General features: G+C 36.9%; 1 protein-coding gene across 2 annotated transcripts in view; it reads left to right on the plus strand.

Moving 5' to 3' along the window:
* NEK7 (NIMA related kinase 7) overlaps positions 1 to 25,470 on the plus strand; it is a 145,175-nt gene that overhangs the window by 103,371 nt on the left and 16,334 nt on the right. For both annotated transcript variants that reach the window (XM_055144859.1, XM_055144858.1), the window contains 4 exons: positions 2,493 to 2,601; positions 3,484 to 3,591; positions 16,633 to 16,727; positions 20,725 to 20,838. In XM_055144859.1, the coding sequence (XP_055000834.1) occupies positions 2,493 to 2,601; positions 3,484 to 3,591; positions 16,633 to 16,727; positions 20,725 to 20,838 (426 nt within the window). The remainder of the gene's footprint in view (positions 1 to 2,492; positions 2,602 to 3,483; positions 3,592 to 16,632; positions 16,728 to 20,724; positions 20,839 to 25,470) is intronic.

Here is a 25,470-nt window from a genome sequence, read left to right on the forward strand (position 1 = left end):
AATTCTTTTCCTTAAGTAGTTGCATTCTGTTTCTTAAATAGTGCCATAGTACTTTATCTTTTCACATATATATATATTTAATGATAATGTCCATTAAAGTCGCTTCCATTATTTATTTATTTATCAAAGTCTTTCCAGCATAACAAATATTTTATTTCTTTATATTGACTTTAGGCTTATTTCTAATGTAGGCATAAATGTGGGGCTATCTTGTTTTCCAGAGAGAAGTAGGGTGAGCGTGAAAATGTTATTTGAATGGAGATTAATTTTCAATATATGAATTAATAAACTACATATGAAAAGATTTTTTAATCAAAGTACTTGACATTATGGAAGTTCTTGCTTTGTGGTTCTCATGGCCAGTTTACCAGTAGTGAAAGAATCCAGATATTCTTGCCATTTTCCTGTCCATTATCCAAGCTGCAGCCAACAGTGCCACCATCAGAGCAGACGGATGTTCCTCATCATCAGTGTTGGTTTTCTTTATAAAAAGACAAAACTGTGTACTTAGGGGTAGTTAAAAATCTGCATAGATTTAAACAGAAACACAAAATATATTGGTGACATCCGTGGCATAATAAAACTGCTTTCTTTTTTGCCTTATTTTGTGATCAGGTGCTTAAAATTATTCTTCAAAAATCTGCAACTTATTTGGATGCTTAATTTTGCAGGTTATTTCATATTGTAACATTATATTGATGTAAGTTTATATTAATGCCATATATAATTTGTTGTTGTTCTTAAAAGAAAATAATGTAAACACACTAAAATAATCACACCATTTTCTCTTTGTAAGGTCAGTTTCTTTCCTCTTTTTTTTTTTTTGGTCTGCTCTTTCCTGTATATATATATATGACTTATTTTGAACTAGTGGAAATTTAAAAGTAAACTGCCAAATCAATTGTAATTATGATTTTGAAATCTTTATAAAAGCATAAAATTTTTCTTTTATGGTCTGATACATGATATAGTATATATTTTTTTGAATGGAAAGAAACCTGATCCCCATCTTCCTGTTGACATCAAACAGTCTTCTGATATGCTAATTTAGCATGGGGAGTGCATACACAGGCTTTCTTTGGACTCTTTCCAAGTCTGAAAGAAAATTATATGTATAGAACTGATTTTGCAGCATTGCCCCCTTAGAATGCAAACATGTTGACACAATCTGCAATTTTAAAGACTTAGTATTGAAACATGATGAGGGAGATTTTCAATGCTTTAATAATATCCTGGTTTGTTTTTCAATTACCTGGTCATCTAATTGTTATTTGTTCCTGCTACTACGGTAATAGCCAGTTTCTAAGCCAATGAAATGACATTAGTTTTCCTGTTCTAATACAGATTGAGCTAAGGTTATTATTAGCTTTTCCATAAAGGTGTGTGAGTGCATATGAGACAGTACAGTCTTTGCTCATTACTAAAGAGGGATATTAGCAGATATTTCTGTATTGTTTTTAATTTTTAGCCTATCATAATTGGTCACAAGGGTAAAAATGACAGAGGTAGTTATTTTGAACTTGTCTAAAGTCTCTTTTCTTAGTCAATAACAAAATTAAAATCAAATCGGTTGACCTTCAGAAATGTCAGGTTTCCAGATAAAATGTGTTAAGGTACATATTTATTCACTGAGTTCTATTTTTAAGTTAAACTTATCAGAAAATGTTCTAGACATTTGCTTATATAATTTTTATGTTCACTTATATATAAATTTTGTTAAATAGAAAAGTCACTTGATTTCTGTTCTTGAAAAAAATTTATATGGTAAATCTGTATGAAACTGTGAAACTAAAAATTTTGTCCTTGGTAATGTTTTTGGCATATCCTAATAAAAGTGATATTAAAAATGTGCATAAATGTACAGGTCTGGCCTTAATGACTGCCCTCTGATGTATAACAGCCCACACTTTCTAACTGATGTTTATTTTCTTTCACAATTCTTTCTACGAAGTTCAGTTTCATTTATTCAAAGCAAAATTCAAGTTTGACTTGTTATGTATAATATAAAGTCACAAAATTTTCTATTTTAGCCTTTTTGTTTTAATTTTTAATTAAGTGATATTTCAGATCACTTGCAGTGGTTCAATAGTTTAGACAGATTCATACTGAAATCATGTTTCCAGAGAATTGCCATTTAAATAACATTACTACTTTCAGATTTCTAGATGTTTTTGTTCTGGTTTTCCTTGAGATGAAATTTGACATCCCCTTTTGAGGGAAAATACTTTGTAGAAAAAAGTTAATTATTTTAAATATTTACAGGTCGCAAAGGTGCAACTGTATATTAGATACTGTATGTTAGATACATGAGGAAGAGATATAAGTTACAATGTCACTATGTCAGGTAACATTCTTGGAATCATTTTAATGTGGCACATCAGATGCGTTTTCTTTGGTAACATGTAACTAAAAGTAAGACAGGTTGCTGACTTAGAGCTTATTTGCAAATCAAGATATTTTTATTCTTATCATTATTTTAATTATTTTTAAAGCATTTTAAGAAACAAAAGAGGCTAATTCCTGAGAGAACTGTCTGGAAGTACTTTGTTCAACTCTGCAGTGCATTAGAACACATGCATTCTCGACGAGTCATGCACCGAGGTGAGGTCAAACTGTGAGTGGCTCCCAGCGCTTTCAGCGACGCACGTTATTAAGGAGGGCTAAGAACACCTTTCCGTCATTGGATAGGTGCACGCTTTCCCAGCTGGTCCACATCCAGATTTCCATTTTACTAGAATGATAAGCCGTTAAATAAGGCTCTATATGGTTTTAAAAAAGAGAGTGAATTGTTTTTCTGTTTGACTGCTGTGTGTAGTTTAGATTATGTTGATAAGAAAAAACAAATTTTTTTTTTTTAAAAAGCAACTGGATAAGCATTAAAAAGGGATGTGTTTTTCCTTTGATTGAACAGTTTATATTATTATGGCCATTTGGAATTCTGACTTTCAGCATTAGTTCTTAATAAATTCTTATCAATCAGATGGTTGGGAAGAGCGTATAAAGGTTTTTCACTAAGAAATTTAGCCACTAATTTTTGTTTGTGAAAACTTTCAGTGTAATTTATTTAAGCAATGTTTTTAATGTTCTCTAAATAATTGCATACATCTGTAATAGAATTATCATCTTATATCTGATGTGAGTATATCAATAACTAAGGAGATTTTGAGATGAATATGAAGCAGACACAAATTCATTTTGTGCTTTAAATTTCTCAACTATTTATTTTAAAATGGAAGGAGAAATATTTAAACAAAAATTAATAGTGATCTTTATTATGCTCAATGGTGATTATAAAAAAGCTGAACTCAGAACTATTAACATATGTGCCCAGTATTCATTGGTTTAAAATTATATCATTGGTTCAAATTTAAACTGCTTTTCATTTTTAAGATCTGTTCAGAATTCTGCTGTGAAAAGTAGGTTTTAATCTCTTGAGGATATCTAAACTGACATCATCTTCAAATGCTCCCTTCATTTACACAGATATAAAACCAGCAAACGTGTTCATTACAGCCACTGGCGTGGTCAAACTTGGAGATCTTGGACTCGGCCGGTTTTTCAGTTCCAAAACCACAGCTGCACATTCTTTAGGTAAGAGACACAACATAATGCTATTCACTTATCTCTTTGGAGTGTGCAGTTTGAAATGCACAAGGAATGTGCCAATTACATGTTGGCTTTGCTTTCCTATATGAAGCTATTTTAAAGCTCCTCAGGTCCTGCGTAGATGCCCACAGCCCTCTATCAGGGATCACATGTCACAAGAAGTCGAATTTTCTGTGGGTTTGACCTTTGATAGGTGCTTAGTAAAGAAAGTGCTCATGAACAAACCTGGAGTAGTTTATTGACAATGGAGCATTCCTTTTATTCTGTTATTTTGTTTCTCATCATATTGAGAAAATATAGCAAAGAAACCACATATTAGAAGATACTTCGCCCCTTAAAAAGGCAATGGCAGTCTCTGAATTTCTACTAAAATAACATGTATGTTATCAGAGACTTAGTGTGTAAGGAAAGAAAGCCAGGATTGAATAGACCACGTACTGTGAACACAAACCTTTAGATTCTGATAGTAACACTGAAGTTACCTGATGGGCGGTGCAGGGGAGTGTGGAGAGGAAGGGTGGGTGTTCTCTGGTGGAGGGTTAAGGTTAGCTTTTGGTGGTGGGAATAGCCTGGTAACACTGTGCCCCTAAAACACACAAGTATTTTCACTTTCATGTTTACTCAATTTACCCATTTTAATTTAAACCAATGTTATTTTAATATCTTACTAGTAACAAATACTTTTAAAACATTATGGCTATTATTGCTGCAGAGGGGAAGTCTTGAAGATAATCCGTGACTCATGAGGAAAAACTTCTCCTAAACTCTAAAGAGGAAGATAGCTGTATTTTACAAATTCCGTAACTAATAATATAGTGGTGTTCTTCATTTCTAAAATTGGACTAAACAAAGCCATTCAGCATTATTTTTAAAATGGAAAGTGAGTTATGCAGTTTAGAAACAATTGAGTAACTTCAAGGAAGTGAAAGAGTTTGTCTTAAAACTCAGTCAGTCAGGGTTGGGCACATTGTTCAGACTGAACATCGAGTGTTTGAGCACCACTGGATATGACACCCCTCTCCCCCAAATCTCACAAATCCAAAATAACAACAAAAAATCTCTTTAAACCATGTTTTTTTTGGGGGTGTAAGCATAACTTTAGAAAAAAATGCCAACAATCAAAATAATAAAGTGTGATGAAGAAGAAATACATGGCCTGATAAAGAGGAAGTTAATGACATTAACTGCCAGGAGAGCGGGGCAAGCATCTGGCTGTATTATGGAAGTTCTCTGAACCTATTACTTCAGTTTTCTCCATCTAGAACAATATCTTTCATGTAAGCAGGCAAATCCATATTGGTGAAGGACAGAATGTTGAGTCCCTCTCTAAACTTTGTTCATAGTTTCATTTTTGCTAAAAATTTAAGAGAATAAAATTGTAGCCAAAGCCCGGAGATTTTTTTTCTTTGAACAACGGGACGACAGTGCTATAGTGCTGCTCTCCCTTTACTTTTGAAGAGTACTAGAGTTTTTCTGTAATGGAAATACATAAATGTTCATAGCACCTTAATCCATTTTTTAGGCATTTTATGGAAAAAATTATTAAATTGTATTAAGAATATTTATACTGTGGTTCAGGCAATGAGATTATAGCATATTTATGTTCAAACTTATAATGTACGTAATTGTTGCTCCTTTACTACAGTCAAAATGTTGAGGACTCTCCACAGTCTCAGGGTTACTTCTAGCCTGCCTCTTTTTCTTCCCAACTTGTCCCTCACTTGGTCACCTTGATTCTGTATTCAAAGTCCCAGGGGCTGCCATTAAATACCATCTATTCTCTTGCCTTCTTTCCTAAAATACTACCTATTAGTTTGATCTTCCCATTTGCATTAAATACCATCTATATACCCTTGCCTTGTTTCATAACATACCACCCGTGAGTTGGAACTTCAGTGTTTGCCCTCCCTCTGTCTAATTTCACTTAATGTAATGCCCGTTAGCTCAATCCAGGTTGTGGTAAGCCTTTCTTATAGCTGAGTAGTAGTCTGTTGTGTGTGCACAGAGGTGTAATTCTTACACTGCAAACAGGAAAGGATTCTGTTGTAGAAAAGTCACAGACCGTTTTGAGGCAGTGCCGTTTGTCACTAGCAAAGAGAACATGTTTTTACTCTTAGTCTCCTGAAAAGAATGCCTGATGCATTCTGTCATTGAGCTCCTTACAAGCACAGGGCTGTTTGCACACATCCAGGTGCCCCTTGCCAGGCTGTGGCACCAAGCTCTGTCCTGTGCACGTGGTGCCATGCACATTGCCACTTCCAGCTGATCCTCGGAGCTCAGCTGACTGCAGGCAACTCTTAACAGCTCTGGAAGTGAACTTGAGCTTGCCAGTCACAAACTCCCACAAAAACAGTTCTCAACAGGGTGCGCAAACCTATGTGTCTCCAATTTGGTCTTGTGTCAGCCCGAATGACGTGATATAGAGAACAACATTTTTGTGGATGAATAATTCATTTTTTTACATCAGTATTTCCTTTAGGGTTTGGCTTCCATAAATTCCTTTAGGTTTTGAGATGAACATGCCATAGTGGGGCTTCACAAACTTAACTGAACATTCCAGAACTCGCCTACCAATAGAGTCACAATTCTTAGTCTTATTTCCTTTTTAAAAGTTTTGTGGGTGCCCCTGGGCCCAGTAGTACTTGGGTGAAACAAACCTAGGACCTCACACAGGAAAGGCATGTCCCACCACTTGAACCCTATCTTCTGTCCCGGAATTATTGTTCTAGCTCGTCATCTCTGTGAAGTAAAAAATTTTCACGTTTTGAAAGTAAAGTTGAAGGAGCAGATTGTTACTTAGCACCCGAAATTACAGTTTGACCGTCTAGCCTCGGGGGCTACGTGAGCCCAAATAAAACTATTTAGAATGACCATGAAAAATTCCCTGCTGACAAAGAATGATCTATGTTTAACCCAGTCTCATGCTGGCTCTAGCCCCTGAGCACTGCCTAGAGAGCCTCCCAGACTAACAGAAGTGTTTTAAAAATTTTTATCTAGACTTACATTTTATGGACAAGTTGATCCTAATTTTTAATTGTAGTAAATTATTGCTATTCCGGGGCTGGAGCAATAGCACAGCTGGTAGGGCGTTTGCCTTGCATGCGGCCGACCCGGGTTCGATTCCCAGCATCCCATATGGTTCCCCGAGCCCCGCCAGGAGTAATTCCTGAGTGCATGAGCCAGGAGTAACCCCTGTGCATCGCCGGGTGTGACCCAAAAACCAAAAACAACAAAAAAAAATTATTGCTATTCCTTGTTAACTATTACATATTTTCACTTCTCAGAACGAGCATTTAATGTTGCTTCTAAGTGGTAGTTCCAAAATGCAATTGAAAGTTTGACCAGCTATATAAAGTAATTTTGCTCAAAATAAATTCTGTATGATTTGACTTTTTTTCATAGAACAGGTCTAAGTTCTAGTAAAGCTATAAATGAACTGTGTATGTAGTTCATAAAGAAAATTTCCAAGTAATGTATTCTTTTTGGAAGCCTATCCTAAAACCAAATTTCATTTAACTTTGTAATAGAGAATCTGTCATGAATTTAGTTCACAAAGTTCAAAAAGTTTATAGGATTCTTCAGATGTCTTATTGGAATTTTCTATTTATGCTTTTTTTTTCAAAAATGTTTTTTTGTTAAAAAGTTAAATTACTTTCTTTTAACTTATTTTGATTTATTAGCAGGGATACACACTTCCTTTTTTAATTTAGGCAGAGCTTTTGTATTAAGAGATTGGCATGTGTTTGAATTTTGTCAATTGTCTTTTCTCTTGCATCTCTTGCTTGAGATGTGCCATGTTTGAAGGTGTAAAACCTTGATTTACATACCGGCTGTTCTGTAGGAAGATGTAGAGGAGAAGGACTTTTTGTCATCTTTTCATTTAAAATAGCCGAATCCATTCATTCCCCCAAATTATTATAGTTCCTTTTTCATGCCGATGCTGTTCTAGGGACCAAGAACCTGAACAGGACAGGTACTCTTCTTCCTAGACCTTACCTGGTGGTAGGAGAAAATGCATAAGAATAAATAAAGAAGTCAGATGACTGTCAGCCCCGTGATAGGAAAATTGCATGGAAAGTATTTGAGAAAGGGCATGGCTAAGGCCTCAGTGAGGAAGTAACTTTAAAATGAGCTAAGGGTGTTTCAAAAGAGCTAGCTGTGAATGTCTCCAGGGAATCATGTCTCAGACTGTCAAAGGGACCAATACATCCTGAGCTGGAGCCAGGTCCAGGAAGTGTCCCGACCAGCTCTTGGAAGAGTTTCCACTTTATTCCAAGGGCAGAGGCACACTTCTGCAGCTTTGAAGCAAAGACATGCCATGATTTCCTTTGAAGAAGCCCCCCGACAACCACCTCTGTTTTTAGGCTGCTCAGACCAGAGTAGGCTGCACTTTGCAGCTTGAGTTTTGTCTTCCTTTGCGTCCAGATCTCTCTTGGCTTGTTCTTCCTGGCACTGAGTAGTGTTTTGTCTGAGAGCTCATCATTCCATGGCACTAACACCTGCCTGTGACCTAGACAGTTCTTTGATTTTTGTGCCCCCTCCCCTCCTTTTGTTGTGTACCTCTGCATTTTGGTGTTTTTATGTTGATATAAACAGGACGTGTGGCTCTGAAAGATACTTGTAGGATGACACAGAGCCTTCTGAATTTTGCCTGTTTTTTTTTCCCCTCTCCGTGTTGTTTATCAACCTTGGAAATATGAAGCATACATACTAGAAAGTAGGTGATGTGGATGGCCGTAGCTTTAAAATTTATGGTAAAGCCTTACCTTCTCTTTTGAATCATACTTTCTGGTAGTCTCGGTAAGGGACTTGATATTTTTGAGAATCACCTTTACCAGCATGAACCATAGCCAATGTATATAAGTAGAATAATCAAAGGTTTAGATAACAGTGTTTTCCATTTAAAGTTGTCTGTCTCATTTTGGGTTTTTTTGTTTTTTGTTTTTGCCAAAAATAAGCCAGTGAAACCCAGGGAATTTATTTCACAACTCACTGATGCATCGGGACCTGCAGGTTGGAAAACGTCAGTCAGTGTTTGCGATGCTTTCATGCTCTTCCATTTACTTAAAGACAGACGCTCATTTATTTGTCTTCCTACTTTCATATACTTTTCTAACGTTTGTTTTCCTGTTGGTTCCATTGGTTAAAGAGCAGTGAGTCGTTTCACAGTGCTCCCTCTGCTTGTGCAGGTTGGTGCGAATATGCATGTCAGTTCTGTCATTTGCAGAGCATTTAGCTCCCTAAGGTTCTTACAGGTTTCTGAGATCACATGAACAAATTGCTGCCCTTATGGAAAGGGGAAGCCTGAAACGCTCCTGGGCCAGAGGGCTGCAGAGCCAGAAGAGAGTGAACAGGCCCCCAGCGTCCTGATCTGGCGTACTCCTCCCTCAGTAGCTTGTAGAATTCCCCTTCCTCGCCTGCTATTTTCTGATCTGTTGTTTATTTCCATCTGGAATTACACTTTGGCATTGCTGAGGAACATACAAAACATAATTTAGCCTCTCTCTGTCTCCTGGACTTTGCTTCACAATTCAGGAATAAACAGGAAATAAGCTTTTTGGAGCTCAAAGTCTCTCTTCATAACCATTCCATCTACTGGAAACTTCATCTCTTAAAAACAAGTGACTCTAAAAAGTTCACTCAGACCTGTGAAATAGAAGCAGAGCAAACAAAGAGGAATTTTGTTTTCTCATCACAAGAGAAAGCAAGTGTTTTTGGTACAATTCAGTTTCTAAACTTAGTCTAAAGTCTTCTTTTACTAAGCGTAAATGTTCGGACCCAAGGTTGCTAAGTGATCGGTGTCTGTTTTTCCTTACTTTTGAATATTAAAAATATATATATGGAGGCCAGAGAGATAGTATTGTGGATAAGTCTCTTGCTTTGCACATGGCCAACCTGAGTTCCCTCCCTGGCCCCTCAGATGGTCGCTCGAGCACAGAACCTGGAGGAAGTCCGAGCACCACCCTAGTGGCCCCAAAGCCCTCTCCATTCCCTCCCAGTCCCCCCCCCAAAAAAAATAATAAAAGACTTAGTTAAAAAATTCTGAGCAAAGAGATTATTTTAAAATCCAGAATGATTGCCGAGGATTCCTCAAGTATTGATTCCTCATAACTTTTTCTGCCAGTAAATTTCAGGATGATCTTCTTTGAGTCCAACTTGAAACATTCATAAGAATTATTGCTTACCAAATTTCAATCATCAGTTCTGGACTAAGTGTCAAATAGCTCGTAAACTATTATCTAATTCTGCATTTCTAATTCAACAAGTCCCTGAGGTACCTGAGATTACCTGGCCTTTGAGCTTTTAGAGTTATTGAATGGTACCGAGCTGTTTTCAATTATGGAAGAACATAATTTATTCATTTCAAAGTAAATGTTTTGGATTGTCCAATTCTCATGTTCCCCTGCCTCTGCAGAAACAAATAAAACAAACAGAAAACGCACTTCGCATCCCAGAGTGATGCAGTGAGCTGTCAGAGGTCAGATGTTCTTTCAACTGTATTTTAGTTCTCTTTCTGCCAGTGCCTTCTAAAATTCTTGGTATGTGGGGCGTTCTCAGTCCATTGAATCGTATATTTCGCTCTCTTGTGTGAGGCATGAATCAGTTACACGTGTGTAGGCACCTTCTCTTGCTCCCCTCTTGAATCGTATATTTCGCTCTGCTACGTGAGGCACCTTCTCTTTCTCCCCTAACAAATTAATCACAAATTTCTTGGCATCAAGTAGTTGGAATATGTTTGTAATTTCATAAGAGACTAGCCCTGTGTGCCTTTTACCAGCCTTGAGTCGGTGTCCACAGAGCTGCACCTCTGGGAGAGAATCTGTGCTTCCAGGGGACAATCTGCTTCTGCTTATATTGGTTATTGACAGGATCCAGATCTTTGGTGATGTACAAGTGAGGGCTGTGCCCACAGAGGCTGCCCTCATTCCTGGATCCATTGCCCAAGCCAGCAGTGATGGCGACTCTCTTGCCTTTGCCATTGAACCTTTTGCTGGCAGTCTTGGGCCATCCTCCTCTGTGTAGCCTTAGATTGGAGTGTCCCCATTGGAGCCTGTACCTGATATACACAGGGGTCTCCAGGAAGTAAAGAGGGAGGTCACCATTTTGCCCACTGCCCTAATAGTTGAACTTGACAGAGTCAAGTTCCTCTAAAGCCTAGATGCTTTAAAAATGGCGGTTTTAGTGCACGGTACCTTACTGAAGTTACACATCGCCTTTTTTGGTTAAAGTTTTCATACTGGCATTTTTATTATAGACCTTTGTAGGCATTTTATTGCAGTGTAATTTTTATTTCTTTGTACAGGAAAAAATAATCACATTTGACAGAAATTGTGCAGGCGTGATAAAGTAGAAATTTCTTTGGATCCTGCTGATTGTCATCAGTTCTGTTGTTTAGATTATGTACGAGAGTTTGTTGATTCCTTAAGGACTTTCAGTGGCAGCCCTGCTCTCTAACTGGCTTACTCCATCATGAACTGTCTGGAGCAGGAGATAAAAAGTAACTTTAAGAAAACAATTAAAACTTAATCTATTAAAATTTACTCAGGTTAAATAATGCTTCAAAGGTCTATGTAAGTAAGTGGGGGCAGTTGTCTGCTATTGAAGCAGATGTGCTCTGAAGTTTCATTTATTACACCACCGAGGTGTTTACTGACTGTTCTAGTAAAAGGAAGAAAGTAGATGTGAACCATCATTAGTTGTGCAGTGTTTTAATATAGCATGTTACCTACTTTCTTAGTTGTTCCTATCTTTGTTGCGTGTCCTAAGAACAGAATCTTTTTTTTCTTGAAAGCTGATTAGAACTCTCTGATACTGATCTTTGTGTTAGACAAATACTTGAAACCCCTTGGGAGGGAATTGTGTTTTGTTTTTGTTTTCATTCTAGGATTGTTTGAACTCCTCTTTGCCTCTCACAATGAGACAACCAGTCCTCTGATTTTGTGATGTCGCCAACAGAGTAGCTGCATGGCCGCCATTCAGACCAGACTCAGAATTTTCACACTGGAGTCTCAGGAGGATGCGATTCATGTTCCCCACACTATTTCCAAGTGTGATATATCCCCTGATTTCAACTCAGAAAATTAGTGTTCTTGAACCAGGCATTAAAACAGTTTCGTTTGTGGTGCCAAGGGCCACCTGTGGTCGCATACTTGTTTTTCCCACACCTTTCCCTCGCACCTCTTGTGCATCGCCCGTTGCCTTCTACCCCTTTGTGGTTTACTGTGCTTCGGAGTCCAAAGGGCAACATATGTTCAGTCAGTACTTAGAGGCTACTTTTACTCACTTATTTTTAACTTTCGAGTCCTTTTTTGAAAATTAAGTAATTGATCTGGGCAGAGCCTGTTAGCTGATTTTGCATTTAACCTCTTAGTTGCCACAAGTGTTTATTGAAAGCAGTCAGTTAGCTGCAAAGCAGCATGATTTCCACGGGGCCCAGCCACTTCCGCCTGGCATTCCATGGGTCTGTGCCGAGACTTCTTGATTTCCTCCTTTTCCATCTGGGAAGAAAGGGTTTTCCAGTCATGTTTCACCTTGTTGGATTTTAACCAAGTAACTCACTGCCTCAGTGCCGGGGTGAGCTTCCCCCTTGGAATTCCAGAACCAGACCTTCCTTGCTTAGGTTTGGTGATCCTTGCACTGTCACCTGACCTCCCTCTGCTGCTTCTAGTGCAGGATTATGGAAGTGACATCATCACAGGAAGCTACCTCCCGAGAAACCCCATCCCACTGGTCCACCAGCCTTGGGAGATCAAATCTTCTTCCTGTTTCCTTGTCACCCCTGAGCGTAGAACAGCGTGTCCCATAAAGTAGGAGCTTGATGAACATTTGTCAGGAGCTAATCAAGATAGTTCATCTAATGCATTTATTTAACAAAGTGCTTGGAACACAGTAACAGGGACCAGAAAACTCTCTGACTCTTAGTTGCCACATCCTCCTCTGCACCCCCCCCCATGTTCCCCCATGTTCTTTAAGTTCTTTAAGTGTTCCCAGTTACTCTTGAAGGATGACGAATTCTATTGCTTCAGTTTCTCTGTAGAAGAAATACTGACATACCACTCAGCCAATCCGATTGAGCCCTCCTTACCTCCAAATAGATAGAGCCTCTCTCCTTGTTCAGTCTGCCCATAGAATTTCTGAGCCAGTTTAAGAGCATGAAAATTCATCCCCAGTGCCTAAAGTGGTGTGTGTGTGTGTGTGTGTGTGTGTGTGTGTGTGTGTGTGTACACGTACATACATACATTTTAGTCAAGCCGCAATATAAGGTGACTTGCATCCTTTTACTTTTTCCTGACATGGGACTATGCAAAACTTTTAATTTATTTTTATTTGTTTATGTATTTATTTCTGCTGCACCTGGCTTTGATTCTCAGAGATAGAAGCGACATTTCTAAACTGAGTATTTTTGTTTGAACTCGTTGCCATTCACCACTTTATTGTACTAGGTAATAGTTTTGTTTGTTTGTTTTTAGGAATATGTTGTTTTTAAGTGTTGTTTTCTGTGTGGATCTTGTTGGGTTTTGCAGATGAGATTGCAGAGATCTTGGTCAGCTTTTCTCATCTGTATCTACAGAGAAAAAAGTAATAAAGAGAAGTTCAGCCATCCTGGGTAGTTATAGCTAAGAGGCAGATGTAAAGTTGATTTCATCCAGCTCAAAGTGACTTTGGCTCTTCTCGTCTATTAAAATACAAAAACAAGGAGCACCTTAAGTATAACTATTTTAGAAAAGGTCTCAGTGACTCTATTTTTCTCTCATCTCAGTTCTTCACAGAAATTGCAGTGCTGGACTTTAGCTAAACTGGTGGATGAAAATACACTTGTACAACCAATTCTAATAAAATGAAAAATATTAATTAATTTAGTCACCTCTTCCATTGTAACAAAATGTTTCAATTTTTTGACTCTCAAACATACTGTAATGAAAATCAGTAATTTTGTTTCAGATAAATGTTAGGGTTTATAATTAAAGGCATATATTCCATAGAAGACTTTTATGGCTAGAATAAGTCAGTTCATCTGATGGTAATATTACTTATTTTTTAATAACTCTCGTATATTTTGATATTAACATAAATGAAGAAAAGGTCAGGTGGCATTTTTAATTGTGAGCAGTATTCCCTTTATCCCCATTCTCTGTTTTTGAATATCAGTCGTTTGATACATTTTTTTGGTCGTCAGGTTAAAATGACAAAAGTATCAGCTACAGCAAAATATATTCCCATTTTAACTGCACCATGAATTCTCAGAAGATTAATGAAATTATGCATCCTGCAGCCTCGAAGCGCCTCAGTAGATAGCAATTTGCATGATTATTTTAATGTCTAATCATATCACTCCACAACTCTCCTTTCTTGTACAGCTGTTAAAAGAAGTCATAACATTCTTGAGGCAACAGTAATAATAGACACAACTGTCATGGATTTAAAAAAAAGCAGGCTTTTAGGAAATTATATATTCATTAGGCACAAGATGTGAAAAAGATATCAGTACATTTAAATATATTTCAGATTCTCCCGAGTGTTTAAATGTTCCGGCCTCTGTTAGGTAAAGAAGAGTATGTTTATGTGATGGGGTTCACCCTCTCTGCTCCACCAAAAATGCCCTGGTGCAGAACAGAGCCCTGTTTGAGGAGTACCCATATGAGAGGGACATGGGGAGATTCCTTCTTCTGCATGTGTTCAGCAGTTAATTATAAATTCATCCAGTCGATCATCATAGTGCAGAAATACAAACTTTCGTCCTTATACACTCAGTCTTTCAGAAGTGTGTTCATCAGAGGTGAGAAGCCTACTTGGACTGACATTTTCGTACGCTTCCATGCTACATGTAATTGAACCGTCGAAATCAAACACGCATATTCAGTTAGAAAGCGGCTTGCTGTTTTTCTGAGAAAGCAGAACCAGCGTTGGAGTTGAAAGCAGCTAGGTTTAAAATAGAATGAAGTAGTTGTGTTTAAAGTAGGCCATGCTGGCACTTTTAATAACGATCTCCAGAAGCTCACAAAAAAAAAAAAAAGTGGTTTTGTTTGTTTGTTTTGGTAGATGGGAAGTTTTTATGTTTGAAGTTAGTCGAATTCCTAATCATTCTTTTTCTCTGCTTCCTTGGCTGGCGGGTCGCCGGTGAGTTCAGCGTGTGTTACAGTTGAGGTGTTATGCTGGGGCTAATCTCTGTAAAATGCTGGCATTTGTTCTTCTTCTTCCCTATCATCAATCTTTCACACTCCTATCAAACCCCTAATGTATCAGCAGGTTTCCCAGAGATGCTGGTTAAAATTACCTTTGCTTTTGGTAAACTCTGAACCTTCAAGCCTCAGTGTTTTCAGTTGCCCCCTGTGGATTCCGTGAAGCCTCTGCACATTTCTCACTGCCAGTCACTTGCTTTATGTCCTGAAACCAGGAGCCTGTGCACAGTCCGTTTATTATTCCAACTGTACCCACCATCCTCCCTTGAATGGAGCAAGTGTGTAAATATTTCCAGTAATCGCTGTCGTTTATGCAAACTACAGGTGAAGCTGTTGCAACTCCCCAAGCTAGAGAGCTCCTATCTCTTTTACCCAGTCACAATGGGACTTCTTTAAACTTAGTTCTTCCTCAGAGTTTTTTGGGTCCCCCGACCCCGACAGAAACTGGCAAATGAACTTGTCTGTCTTTGCGGTAAATACTGCATTGACATCATTTATTCCCTAGCGTTGGCCTCAGTGATGATTTCCGTTCTCGGCGCTTCCTGCTTCCGCCTCCAGTTCACATGCTCTAGTTTCTGCGCCTTTCACCTGCATTCTGTCCATCCACTCTGAGGTGGATGCCCAGTTCCTGCTGGAAGCGGATTCCAGGAGGCGAACCTTCCCTGCGAAGGCACGCGCTGTGGTGTCTTCCCCTCAGCGCTTCTCATCTACAACTCTCAGGCTTTGAGCTGAATTTTCTGGAAAGTTGATGCCTTGTCATTAAGGACTAATTGCTGGCTTGACTCTCTTTGTTGCCTCTGACCAATTATGAGTTACTGTTTCATTAAGATTTAGAGAAATGCCTAGTGAGTTCTTGGACATTAACAGGGAAAAGGATGTGACTGTCTTCTCTGGTTGGGGTTATTGCCTCAAGCCAGTAGGACTCCTAAATATTGCTCCCCAAGTTTGATTTCCTTCTTGGCAAAAAGCCCTCAGCTTGTGATGGTCAAATAATAATCAAACTTGAAATTTATGATTCTCACACTGGAAGCCCCTTTAATGTTGTTATTCTTCCTATATGCCTTTTAAATTTGGTGTCTAGTAAGGATTTAATATACTTTTTTGTTTTCTGAAATAGTCATAAAAAAAGGGAAAACAAAGTACTAATAATTACGTAGCACATCTTATCTTTGAACAGGCCTCAGTATGGTAGCAATAGCTCACATATTTTTCAGAGATCCCAGTAACCTTTCCAAGTGTAGTTACATAACCCTTTCATGCACAAGCCTTTTCTAGTCTAAAGTAGGTAAGTAAGGTGCTAGAGATTATGATTATAGTATTTGTAATATGAAGAGTTATAACTATGTTCTAAGGGGATGCTGCTGGAAAAACATGTTTTATTTATGTACACGCTTCAACTTGTATGTTGCTATTTGTTTTTGTTTTTGGTTTTTTTTTTTTAGTGATTTCTCTTAATTGGGATGTGCGGGCCATATTTGAAATGTCTGAATTAATTAAATGAATGAAATAAATGTGAATCATTTAAGATAAGTTTTCTTGTTAGAGTTCCTTCCCCCCCACACCCACCTTAGTTAAAGTTATCCTAGATTCTCCTTGAATTGGCCAAAAGAAATAAACGGAACTTTACCCATCAACCCTTTCAAATGCAGGATAGATATCGTTGCACTTTTTTAACTGGCATGTCAGTAAAGAGGAAAATTTAAAATACTGTGTATTCTCAAAAACAACTTGAATTTGAATGAATAGTTTCTGTAGTATTTTTCTTAAGCAAGAATTTTGTGTGTGATTTTCTTAACACAGCTGTGTCTTATTTTTCAATTCTTGTTTGGTTTGGTTTGTCTTGCAGTGGGTACACCTTATTACATGTCCCCAGAGAGAATACATGAAAATGGCTACAACTTCAAATCTGACATCTGGTCTCTTGGCTGTCTACTGTATGAGGTGGGTAATGTTGATAAAATCTATATGTTGGTGTGCTTTTGCTTACCGTAATTTATTCACACTTACAGCATAGACTTCCTTTTTCCTGGCTGATGATTAAGAATTAGCTCTTTCACTACAAAAAATTAATTCAATGGCTAGGTAATTGTTTATTTTCAGAATAGACTTTACGACTGTATTCTCCACATTTCACTCCTCTCATAACTGTTTGAAGAGAAACTTATTTTTATATGTTTTTATATTAGTTTACATACAGTTTTATAAAAATGTACATTTGAGCATCTAAATAGAGAAACTTGCTTACCTGTGCGTCACAAGAGAGATGGAATAATTCATTATAGGCAAACATAGTAAAAATATTTATTCCATTTTTTTTTAACTATTACAGTCATCTTAAAGGGTAGTATGCTAGCAGATCATTGTTGTAGATTTTCACTTAATTCAGTTTCCGTAACAGTTTGCATTGGTAAAGCATAGAGAATGACACTGTCCTGTTCTGCTGGTGATATTTTATCAAAGGAAGATGGACCCATGTAGGCTGATCCTCTGGCAGATGCATTAAAAATAATTTGGATGATAGAAAAAAAATATATTAGAAGCGCATTTATCTCCATTTTATAGAGTGATTATGTTAAAGATTATCTGCTTGTGACTGCTCTAATTTTATGTGTTTAATTCAATGGTAGTTTTCCTAAGAATATGAATTCTTTTTCATTCAGAGCTGTTAGTTAAAAATTAGTCTGCAAGTAATTTTTTTAAAAAATTAGCCCACAATGAGGTAATTCTTTTAGTAAAATAATTGAAGGAAAATAGTCCATTTATTGTTCAATCTATTCAAAGAAAATCTGAAATATGTAGAAAGAAGCCAATGTATTTTTTACTCCATATTCTGCTTCTAATCCTCCTGACTTAAATGAAATATATGATGAAGTAATTTACTTTAATTTTTCCACTATTTACTTGGAAGTAGAGTGTCAAATTTTAAAAAATGTATATTGTAATCATTAATTATTATTTACTGATTGCAATATCAAACTCTTACTTTAAGGAGTAAATGTTATTTATTTTGTTCTTCCTACTAAAGTGGCTAATGAATGTCACTGGAATAACTTTAGTAGGAAAAAACAGTGATATAACAAAATGTATGCTATGAGGGTAAAACAGATAATTTGATAGTATTAAGAATATTTGACTATATTGTCACTCTGATACTTAAAAGTCACTTTGTACATGTAGAAATATTTTATATCTGCTTAATATTTTATTCCTTCTGGCCATAATCTAATATTATCAAATATTATTACTTCAGGCATCTGAAAGTAAATAGTAAACTCCACTATTGAGATTAAATTTAGCAATAAAAAAAATGTTCAGCAAGTGGTAATATGTTTGGCTTTTTTTTTTTTTGAGAAGTTTGCATAATTCTTCTAGGAATAGGAAGCTCTCTAGGCAAAACTGAAATAAATAGTTCCTCATAGTCTAAATTTGTCTTTGAGAGGAAGTGTTCCCTTTTTATAAGTGTTGTAAGTGATCACTACAACAGATAGTCATTCTCTCAACACTCTGACATCCATGTGTTTTCTCTGCTGCAGTTGGTTTTGAATCAGTGTATTTACTGTGTCATCTTGGGTTTTCATCCAAGCACCTTTTTTTGCAGTTCCTCCATGCATTTGGAAGAGCTGCATTTGTTCCTCAAAAATTTAATTTGTCTTTATGCTTTAAATCTCCTTCCACTTGTGTTTCAATATCTTGTTCCTGGAAATATCAATAATTTACTTTGAAGAATTGGCTACCACATAAGATAGATATTTTATGTCTTGACCCACTAAGAATTTATTACTAACAAGGAATAGGGAGCCTTTTAGAAAATGTAGAAAATGTATTTTAAACACAGAAAATTAGACTTTCAAATATTCTTGAAACCTCAAAAAAAAAAAAACCCTAGCAGTACAGTTTTAATTGATATGCAACAAAGTAGACTTTACTAATTAAAATCAAGATGCTGTGCTTTTGCTACACGGACCTTAACATGGAAAAGTGGGTTTTACACATTTCCTTTATTGTTCAGCGCAGCGATTGCATCCTTACAGGGTTGTAGGTTGGTGGCTTACAGTTCAAAAAAAAAAGAGAGCTGCCACCAGCCCCGAAGACAGACAGTGGGCTTTCGTCCCTCCAACACCCCCAGAATACTAATCAGGAAAGTCAGACCCTGGAGGTCAGGGAGCAAGTCAATCATTCCAGCGATCGTCTCAGTGTGGAGGATCAAATTAGCCTGAAAAATTCAGCTGCTGGGAGGAGAGGGCGAGCAGCTGTCAGGGGCAGCATCGAGATGCACTAATGAACCAGATGAATAGTGCAAAAGCTTGAAAATAAAAACAGGACAGTTGACATTTTTCATCTGTCAAAGCAGGAGATGCATGAAAATATACTATTCCTGTTTAACTCCTTAGGGGAGATTCAGATTTTTTTTTTTTTTAACACTGCACTATGGAGACAAAAGTACTGTAATGAACTCCTGGCATATGATAATATATGTACATTTGCTCAGGAATTTTGCCAACATATAGAGACTTTATTTAGACAGCATATTGTTAAGGTGGCATTTTTAATAGACTATTTCCATCATAAAATGCAAAACAGTAATTGTTATAGCCTCTGATTTTTTTAAAGACGTCTCAAAGATGGAGTCTTTTACAGGTTTTGGAAAGCCATTTGCATGGTTTTGTTTACTTTTTTCTCTTTATAAGGAAAAACTGCCCCTTAGGTTTTCCTTGAGAGTTTCATGTCGATTTCACATAAAATACAGGCTCGGGAAAAATCGTTGAGGTACATTGTGGAACCAGGTCTCCTGGCTAAGGCCGTGAAGGAGTTAAGTCTGGCTCGAGCACAAGAAGACAGATGAGAGCCATTTTCAGCTTGTCCTGTCCCCACTGACGCTCACTGAGTAGCGCGGCACGGACTAGCGTGTTTCACACACACTCTGCCTGTCTGGGGAATGTACACATTGTCCTTCCAAAATCAAACTTATTAGCACATGTAGAAAAGGGTGACTGACTTTGGGGCAGCCTCACACACTGTGTTGTATTCTTGCTGCTGCGGTTCAAAGATTTAGAAGGTTCTGAACAGGATGCGAACATTTTAAATTGAATTTTTTACTTTGTAACCCTGCTTACCGAAGGACTTGCTTGCACTTTAAATGTCAAGTTAGAACCTTGTCTCAAAGATAAATTTAAATTCGGTAATATCTTTTTTTTTAAAGTTGTTCATTTTTCAAGTTTTCTTCCCCCCTCCCTCCCCCGCCCCCTGCCTAGAACACCTCCTCCAGATGCTTTATGGGTTGTAGAGGGCTGGAACAGATTTAGTATTTTTGACACTATCCAAAGGAAAAAAGTTCTAATTCATTGTAAATCCACGAGGGTCAGTTTATTAACATTCAGATTGAGAGAATTTTTCTCCTCCTCAAAGTTAACTTATAGAAACTATTATGTAACAAAAAATGCTATTTATTTTTTTTCCCTAGCCATTGCTAAATCATTCCGTGGTAACTTCAGTTTCATTTTGGTTGTATTGTACCAATATGTGCTTGAGAAATACTGCTGATGCCTCTTTAATCATGTGCTATGAGAGTGTTTTATGACAATATATTTGCAGATAATTACATTGCCTTTTTCTTAATGCTGTTTTATATGACATGAATTTATTATTTATGTATAGTTTATATAAAATACAGATAATAAAACATTAAACTATATAAAATAATAATTATATGCATTTTCCTGTTAGGGAACTTCTCCATTTTAATTAATTTTTTAAAATCCCATAAGCTGAAGTTAGATTTCTAGGACTTACTAGATAATCCTCAGAAGGCAGTGCAAAACCCAAATAACTTTATTCAAAGTATTTGTGATAATTTTCTATCCCAATGTAATATGTTTGATGAAATCCCCTTTGAAGTTACCGTGTCACTTATATCAGTTTCATTGGGAGCATTTTACAGATGGCTGCATTACAGAGTCCTTTCTATGGTGACAAAATGAATTTGTACTCGCTGTGTAAGAAGATAGAACAGTGTGACTACCCCCCTCTTCCTTCAGATCACTATTCAGAGGATGTAAGTAAGCTTTCGTTCCATGCACTCATCCGTTGTTCATTTTGCTAATGTTTGCATTTTACTAAGAAGTTTCTCTTTATCCAGAAGTACAAATGACAAGCGTAGGTGTCCTCTCTGTGGGAGCTTTGCTGTTTGAAAGTTGGCTCTGCTACTCCTTGGTAGGTAGAGTGGGCACAGCCCAGCAGCTGGCCTAAAATGAGCCTCTGGGAATAGGCCCTCACTGCCCATGGCCATGGACAGAGCTAGTGCTCATACCCAGACTCCAGCTTATCATTGTATCCGGTGGCCCATTTCACTGGACAACTCATTCTCACAGCAAACAGACACACCTTTCTTTGTTGGCAGAAATTCCCTCCCTTCCATGTTTTTTGAAAATCCAAACCTACATCTCTTAGCTACACATCTTTGAACTTTATCCCTTTCGTTTTCTTCTCCCTTCTTTGGCAGTATTTGTCAACACCATATTGCTGCAATTTTCCATGGAGCATTGTTTCAAGATGATCAGTGTAACATGATTAAATATATATACATGTATATATATATATATATTAGAAAGATTGAACATTTCAGAAGATCTTACTTATCTTAAACTAAGATCTCAGTTGATAGCCCATTGAAATGGAATTGCTCTGGCTGTAGCCAATACCCTTTTTTTCATGGAGCAAAAAAACCCTCCTGATTAGCCTGCTAGATCATGACTTAGCCAATATTTGAGGAGATATGCAGACTATCCCTGCCTCGACTTATTTAAATGTTTTCCTATGACTCCTTTTTTTTTTTGAAAGTTGGCTGCAGCTCTTCCCAGAGAAGGCAGTGCCTTGAGATAGGGCCTCTCACCTCCTCCTTAGCACCAGATTTGTTGCTGAAAGAAAATGGAAAGAAGCAGAGGGTAAACTACAGGACATACAGCATTCACTTCTTAAGTAGCCTTGCTACTTTTTTGAAATAACTAGCAGCTTCAGTTCTATATAAGGAAAATTGAATCAATGTTACTTGAATAATGAATGTCTCAAAAGAATTTTTACTATGTGTAAAGCATTTGTGGCCCTAAAATGTTCTAAGTAACCCCCCTTTTTTTCCCTAGTAGTTTCGATACTGATATTCAGCGATGCCGATTTTGATTTTTTCTGTTTCATAGCATTTGTATTTAGTAATGAGAATAAACTCTTCTAAGGCAGTGAGGATAATTTAGAGTATATTATCTTTATTTGATGCTAATGCCATTATGTTAGCCATTTTTAATGACTGTTTTGGGTCTAGAATATACAGCATTTCACAAAACCAACTTCAGAACTCTAGGCCTGGAAATACAGTCGGGTGTGAACAATAATGCAGAATGATGGCAAGAATGTCAGGGGCCGTTCTTTGTTGTGTCATTCATGCTGTCTTCTTTTTTCCATGAAGCACATGAATATTTCACATATCTGCATCCTCATCCCCTATTCTTCTTGACTAATTTTCAGACTGTCTGAATTTGCATTTCACATGGTAGCTGATTAGGAGATGCCGAGTGCAGCAGTGAAGCCTCAGCAGGCGGTTACCATGGTGACCTTCAGCAGGATTTTAATGATGATACCACTAGTGGTTCGTTGAAGTCGGCCTGCCTGCGGGGCTACCTCACTGCAGCTAAGTGTGAAGTTGGATATGCGGATTCTCAGCCAAGGGGCAAATATCAAAGTCTGGCCCAGATAGAAGGTCTTAGAGTTGGGAAAAAGAAAATAGATTTCACTTTTTACTTTGCTCCATAGAGTTACCAGTTTTGAAAAAAAGAGATTTAAAGCCAAACATCTTATATGGTGTACTTTTCTCCAAAAAGACAATACAGTTCCTCGCATCGGTGAAATCATTGTTATGATGTGATAAAATCAGAAGCAATAATGTCTTGGTAAACATGGAAAGTAATTCATTCTAATGAAATGAAAGAAAATATAGACTTTAAGAAAATGTTGCTTGATGTGTGCAGTTATATAGGAAAGTTGTCAGAACAAGACTTTTGAAATGCAGATGTGCTGATAAATATTTTTTTCTCCTTCATGAGGATCTCAATCTATTCGTGAAATAGTTATTTGGCAGTCATAGGAGCAAAAATTTCCAATCTACTGGATGTCCCCATTAATGGCATCTTCACTTTTTTTTTTTTAATGTAGTAGTAGGCCTTTTGTGCCCTTGAACAGGAGGAATTGCCATTTCAAGTTTTCAGACTGACAAAATTTAGTCACAACGAAAAGTAAAATATATAGTTTCTAAAGAGTGATCTTTTGATTAAAATTAAGAGTAATTTATTGTGTCACCTTTATAACGAAATCAGTAGACTGTATATGAAAAATAAAAATTTTAAGGAAATTAACTCCCTACATATATGCATTTGATAGTCTATTAAATGGATTTTTCTGCTGCTTACTTGTTAAACTACTGACCTAAGAAGATTTATAGGGAATATTTCATACGCATAGTAGCTGAGCCTGTGAGTGAGCTTCATTGATAGAAAACCTAAGGAATGCATTAGGTTTATTTTTAAATAAAACTATTCCAATAGGAAGAACTAAGAGTTGAACAATTTGGATTTTTTTTCCTTTAAGTCGTGTGATCAAATATTGACACACTTAAACAGAAAAACCAAAAAGTTGACAAATAATTTCTTTTGAATTAAGCTGATATTCCTACATATACCTGATTGGGATTATAGGTTGAAATAGCTCAGCTGCATGTAAATACTAGGAAATGCATTATTTGTAACTACTGATGTTTTAAAAATATGGGTTATTCTTTTTAGTGGTGCTCAATATCTGTTCCTTTTCTAGTCAGAATCTCATCCACATAGGGATTTGCTCCGCTTAATAAAAATCATGGGTGGAAAGATTGGTATTTTCCCTTAAGGATCTCTTCATCTTAATTACTGCTTATATTATTGATGATTGTGAAATTACCATCAGTGAAGCAGGCATTTATTAAGCATTCACCGTGCACAAGGAAATATAATACAAATCCTGGGCTTACATCTCAAAACTCACCGGTCAGGGGAAACTCTCTACTTTCCCTAACTACCAACGCAGGTTTAACTAGATGCTTCATCCATTTTTCTCCTTTTCCTCGATATTGTTTTCTCTTGAAACATCTCTTCACCTCTTCTTTATCAGGCAAACTCATTTTCTGTGAAACAGAAACGGAGGAGGCATCCTGCCCTGGCATTGAAGGGGTTTCTGTCCCTCCCTACAACCCCCCTCCCTTTCTGCTCCCCATTCCTGTCATCCTTGACATCACACTGCTCTCTAGATGTTTCTCCGCACCCGCAGCTCCCCCTCCAGTCCGCCTTGGTCCTGCACCTGAGGATCCGCAATTGCTTTAATTATCACTGTATCTTTAAGTCAGGCAAATTTTAAGAGGTTCAGTTGTTGACTCATTGCTTGATTGAAGAAATGAGAGTGAAAGAATAAAATAAAATGCAGAATGGGTGATCACTACTGTAGAAGAGAAACTTCTTCAAAGAACTCTGTCTGTGCAGAAATTTCTGTCCAAAGACAGGATGAATATAGGATAGTTTTCTTTCGTTATCAGCAATCTGCTTTATGATAGTTCTTGTTCGTTCTGTTTTGCGTTTGGGACTACATCTGGCTACTCCTGGTGCAGGGATCATTCCAGCAGTGCTCTGGGACCACACACATTGTCTAGGACCCAATCAGAGTCGGCCACATGTAAGGCAACACATAACTTCTGTGCTCTCTCTCTGGTCCGCTTCCTTTCATTTGTTTTTAAAGCAAGCAGCATTGTCATTGGACCATCTGGGGTTCAGTTATAGAGATTTTAAACAAATGTATTTTCCCCCTCAGTTTCAGTATTTTAATTTTTGAAAATACTCTGGAGTGGTCTTCAGAAAGACATTTTCACTGTTATCACTTAGTTATCTTGCAGAACTTGAAATTTGAAAGTAATTTGTTACATTGACAATTTAGAAAGACTAAAATGTGACTTTGTACTGATTCCTTCTTAACTGGCATTTTAATTTGAAAATCTGAGCACTAACATTATGCAAAGTACAGGTTTTTGTTCCTTTTAATATTAAAATTTATAATCTAAATAGAATACAAGAAATATTTAATAAAATTGTACCTTAGTGGTTATATTTAACAAATTTTTGTTTTAAATTTAAGCAGATAGATTTGGAAGGAAGTTCTGAAAGCTGAATAAAGAATATGCAGATAAAAGTAAAATAATGGAAATCATTAGGGAGAATAAAGGTGATCTTGATTTGAAATAAGTAGAAAAGAACAAAATCGAGGATTTACAGAAATAATTTGAGTAAGGAAGCTAAGCATCTGGAAAATGGTGTTTCAAACTTTTTTGATAAAGTGGGCTATTTTATAATAACAGTGCTTCCTGATCCGATTATGATGGCAGGTGTTTATCAGCAATTTAAAATTTATTGCAAATAAAGACTTTTGTAAGACACTGTCTTTGGTTATTCTCAGACAAATTATATTTTTGACAATTTGCTGACCCAGTAGGACTTACTGCTACTTTTGATAAGTGGGAAAACCAAAAATAATTTTAGAATTATTAAATCAGAAATCAGGTTTTACATTCATAATGCTTCTTATTGTATATCAAAAAATCAGTTAAAAGGCCTCGTCTTAG

The sequence above is a fragment of the Sorex araneus genome, chromosome 7 (genome assembly GCF_027595985.1).
Source record: "Sorex araneus isolate mSorAra2 chromosome 7, mSorAra2.pri, whole genome shotgun sequence".
Lineage (NCBI taxonomy): Eukaryota > Metazoa > Chordata > Mammalia > Eulipotyphla > Soricidae > Sorex > Sorex araneus.